Genomic DNA, 4,151 nt, shown 5'->3' on the forward strand with positions numbered 1-4,151 from the left:
GCCTTGGGATTCCCCCGGAGGAGCTGGCCCAAATGGCTGGGGAGAGGGAAGTCTGGGTCTCCCTGCTTAGGCTGCTGCCCCCGCGACCCGACCCCGGATAAGAGGAAGAAGATGGATGGATGGATGGATGGATGGATGGATGGATGTCCATAATGGTCAGATCATGGAGCACTTTATCCCTCCGTACACACATTTAGAGCTCAATAAGCTTCTCCTGCTTCAAACTGTGAAAGAAGTAGATGCAGAAGTTTAGTTCTCCATTCATATTTTTATTAAACCACATGTAATAATGTGGCGACATTCTGTTTCTCGGAGTATATCTCTGTAAAGGGTATAGGTCAACTATGAACATAATGCAAATGTAATAATTCCTAAATCCTACATTCTGTGTCCAATAAAATCCATAAACACTTCATCCGAATATGTTCTCTGCTATGCAAAAATAAATAGCATACTGTAAATATTGAAGCAGTAATGTTAAATTATAAGAGGTTTTACATTAATGTCATTTACAATGCCCTTTTTTATCAAATGTACCAATCTTAAGTACGTAAAGTGTTGTTTTTTTGAAGCCCGTTATGCTGTCAGGTGATCATTGCAAAGATAAGTGTCCACCGTACAAATATAAATGTTTTTTTTAAAAGACAGTCGACGATAGAAATGATCGTAACCTGCAGCTTGTTTGTTTGTACTCAAAGCTTCTTCTGTCTCGTGGTTAAATCTTCTGATAGATTACAGATGCAGGCCGTTGTGTAAAATGTGAATGAAAACAAAAATCCAATGATTTCCGAACATCATAAACCCATTTAATGGAAAATAAATGAGTTTATTTAAGGAGAGGGACCATCCAGCTTGCTTTCCTCCTACGTTTTATTGTAAATAAATGGGTTTATGAGATTTAAAATCGTTGCATTCCCTTCTTACATTTTACGCAACGCTCCAGCTTTTTCAGATTCGGGGTCGTGTTCGTTTTTAAATCCCTACTTAAGGTGTGTCTGGCTTCAGTGAACACTAGCAGCTGTGTACATGTAAGCAGAAAGCGCCGTAGCCTGAGTTGAACACTGGTTCTAGATTGTAAATGCAGCGCAGCAGCATAAATCTACAAATCAGTCCCTCCTGCTACCTCACGTGGGACAAAGCGTGTCAAAGATGGCCGCCGACGGGCCGCAGTCAGACATTGGACTCTATGAACGAGCGTTTGGGTTTAATCGGAGCCATGTGCAGGGCCGGGTTGTCCCTCGTGAGGCTCGCCTGTCTGTGCCGGCCCTCGGGGAAGAGGAGCTGGGAGGACGAAGAGCCCCGGGTCTCCCGCTGATGGGAACCGAACTCCCGGCTCTGCTGCTCCTGGAACGAGGCACGTTTGAACTCGTTGCTCTGCCCCTGGAACTCCATGACCGACATGCCGAAACTCTCGGCGCCCCCCTGGCCCTGCCGACCCGGGCCCGAGGTCTGCTGGCCCTGGACTCGCACCGATTTGTCCATGACGCCCATGAAGGGCCGAGGCTTCAGGTCCGGTTTGGCCTTGAAGCTGCTGCTGCTCTTGATGGGGCAGGGGGCGTCGGGTCCCGGCTGCCTGCCGCCGTCCGACAGGTTCCCGCTGGACGCCTGACTGGAGCTGGAGCCCCTGGAACCTGCCGTCCCGCCTCCTCCACCGTCTCGGCGGAGCTCCATCCCGGACCCCAGAGCCAGAGCCAGGCTGTCCAGAGGCGCGGCGTGAGCGGCGTGGGCGGCGAGTCTGTCGGAGCCTCTGGAGAAGCTGGAGGAGCGCGGCTGGTACATCTGCAGGGGCCCGGGCGGGGACGAGCTGCTGGGGGACAGGGGGTGGTAATGGTCTGTGGGGCTGTGCCGAGAGAGCTCATTGGCCGATCCGGAGCCGATGTCGATCCCCACCGCAGGGGCCGGTCTCAGGGACATGTGCCTGCCGGGCAGAGGACTCGAGGGGCCACACAGAGACATGGGGCGGACGCCGCCTCTGCTCCCCGACTGCAGGGAGTGACAGTTGTGATGAGTCCTGCGGCTCTGGTTCTGTCTGTTCATGGCGTGAACGGGCTCGTCCACAAACAGCTGGTTCTGAACGTACTCCTCCGGAGGTAACGGCGACTGGTCTCCCAAACCAAAGCTCACCCCTCCGGGGAGGGTCCTGTTAGGAGCGTACGGATTCAGGGGCCAAAAGTCGGGACCTTTCCCGCAGTGCAGACCCACCTCCTCGCCTTCCTCCACCTCTGCGTCCGCCAGCTCAGACGGGATCTGCCTCTCGAGACTTCCCTGTGAAAACACGTCCGTCTCCTCCTCCACGGGCTGGTGGTGGTGAGCGTGGGGGTCCCTGTCGTAACCCTGCATTGAGCTGTTGCCGCATATCTTCTGGTGATGTTTGCATTCCTCCTCGACTCGCACCAGCAGGCGGCGGATCTCCCGGTTGGACGGGGAGAGCCGTGCTGCTTCGTGGAGGTCTGCCAGCGCCGCCGCAAACTGCCTGGGGATGGCAAACCGAACTTTAAAAATACTTCCTTTATTCTGCCGCCGAGATGCTGCTGGTTCCTCACATGAATTTGCTCTAATTTCCAGTAATAATTAAACATTTTCTACCTGCTGCTCCTCTTGGCTCGGGCTCGGGCGTAAAAAGCTTCATAAGACCTCGGTTTCAGCTCCAAAGCTTTAGTTGCAAACTCCTCGGCGATGCCAAAGTCCTGCGATCGGAGAAAGAAACGTCTATCAGGTGAAATGTTTACTCCTCAGTTTAAAAATGATCCTGCAGCCCAGAGGCAAACTCAAGGTTTAGCTGTGCAGATGTAATCTGAGGCTTTTAAACTGAAAAACTGTTTGTTTGCAGCTTAAAGATCGAAGCCACGCTGGGATCGGTTTTATTGAGCAGAAAGCTGCTGGTTTTACCTTCTCATTACTGTCAGGTGAATATTTAATGACACAAACACATTGTGATTTTGTCCTTGAGAGTGAGGTCAAATCGACAGAGTTGGACGTGATTCTCTGAGCATTTGCTGCTAAATGTTTAATGATGGTATCACGTCGTGTCCCTGCTGGCCCCTTGCCGCCTGCATTCTGCTGGAAAACGGGGATTTAGCCGACCCACTTGGACGTCGGCTGTAAATAACTTGGAGAAAAGAGGAGCGCGCTCCTTTCGTGACCTTATCACTTCACATTATCCGCTCCATTATTCATCGGCAGCAGTGACCCTAAAGGATGGCATTTTTACACAGTCTGTTAGGACGTCTGTCATCACCGGGGTGGGATCCAAAGCTGCACACATCCATCTCCTCACTAACAACACACACACGGCATGTTTCCACCTGCTTCTGGGTCCTACGCTCTTCAACGCTCAACACAAGATCCGAAAAGAGTCGGGGCGCCGAGTGAGAATCATTTGCAGATCTCCTAAACCCAGAATTTATATCAGATGGTCAGAGGAGTGGAGATAAAAAAAAGAGGATTTAGAGGCTGAATCTGTGGGCAGAGGTTCACCAGGCTGACAGGAAGTGTCTGAGAACAGAAGAACACTTTCAGAATAAAGTTCCTCAATGAAAGACTCTGAATCTCCATCATCCACAGACCTGAAGAATCTGTAGAAACCTCTGAGGTCAAAGGTCAAGGCTGGTTCTGGAACTCTGTCTGTAAACACAGTTCACTGTGCCATCCACAAACGCTGCTTAAAGCTCTATCAGGCAAAGAAGAACAGATGTGTCTCCTCTGGACCAAAGAGGAGAACTGTTCTGAGGTCAGCCTGCCTCTCTGATGGTATGGGGGTGCATTAGTGCCTCTGGAAAGGAACTAATCAGTGCTTTCGATCCCCTCAACATGTGGCATACTGTTGGAATCGAACCTCTGACTCTCTAATTGGAGGACGACTGCTCTGACCACTGATCCACAGCCGCCCCGAATCACAGGAAACTGGTTTTTATTTGTATTTTACACAGCAGTTTTTGGAGCTTTGGTTGCACCACAAAAACATCAGGTTAGATCGACAACCAATCCCTCCAGGATTTCGCAGGACATTTTCCTAAAAGTTGTGATGAAAAGTTGCAAAATCAATAAACAACCATAACTTTTAATATCTAAACCAAAAATCCTTCCTAGTTTTGTAAGATAATTCCCAACAAACATTGACATTCTCAAAAGGTGCTTTATTTGAGAACTTT

At 50.1% G+C, this 4,151-nt stretch overlaps 1 protein-coding gene across 1 annotated transcript in view; it reads right to left on the reverse strand.

The window, feature by feature from the left end:
- Positions 1 to 1,170: 1,170 nt before the first annotated feature.
- The window catches only part of LOC108247354 (protein TANC1), a 45,146-nt gene continuing 42,165 nt past the window's right edge, over positions 1,171 to 4,151 (reverse strand). The window contains exons 27-28 of the mRNA XM_037979839.1: positions 2,587 to 2,687; positions 1,171 to 2,473 (exon numbers count right to left, since the gene is read on the reverse strand). Coding sequence (XP_037835767.1) covers positions 1,171 to 2,473; positions 2,587 to 2,687 — 1,404 coding nt within the window. The remainder of the gene's footprint in view (positions 2,474 to 2,586; positions 2,688 to 4,151) is intronic.

Source organism: Kryptolebias marmoratus, linkage group LG15 (genome assembly GCF_001649575.2).
Source record: "Kryptolebias marmoratus isolate JLee-2015 linkage group LG15, ASM164957v2, whole genome shotgun sequence".
NCBI lineage: Eukaryota > Metazoa > Chordata > Actinopteri > Cyprinodontiformes > Rivulidae > Kryptolebias > Kryptolebias marmoratus.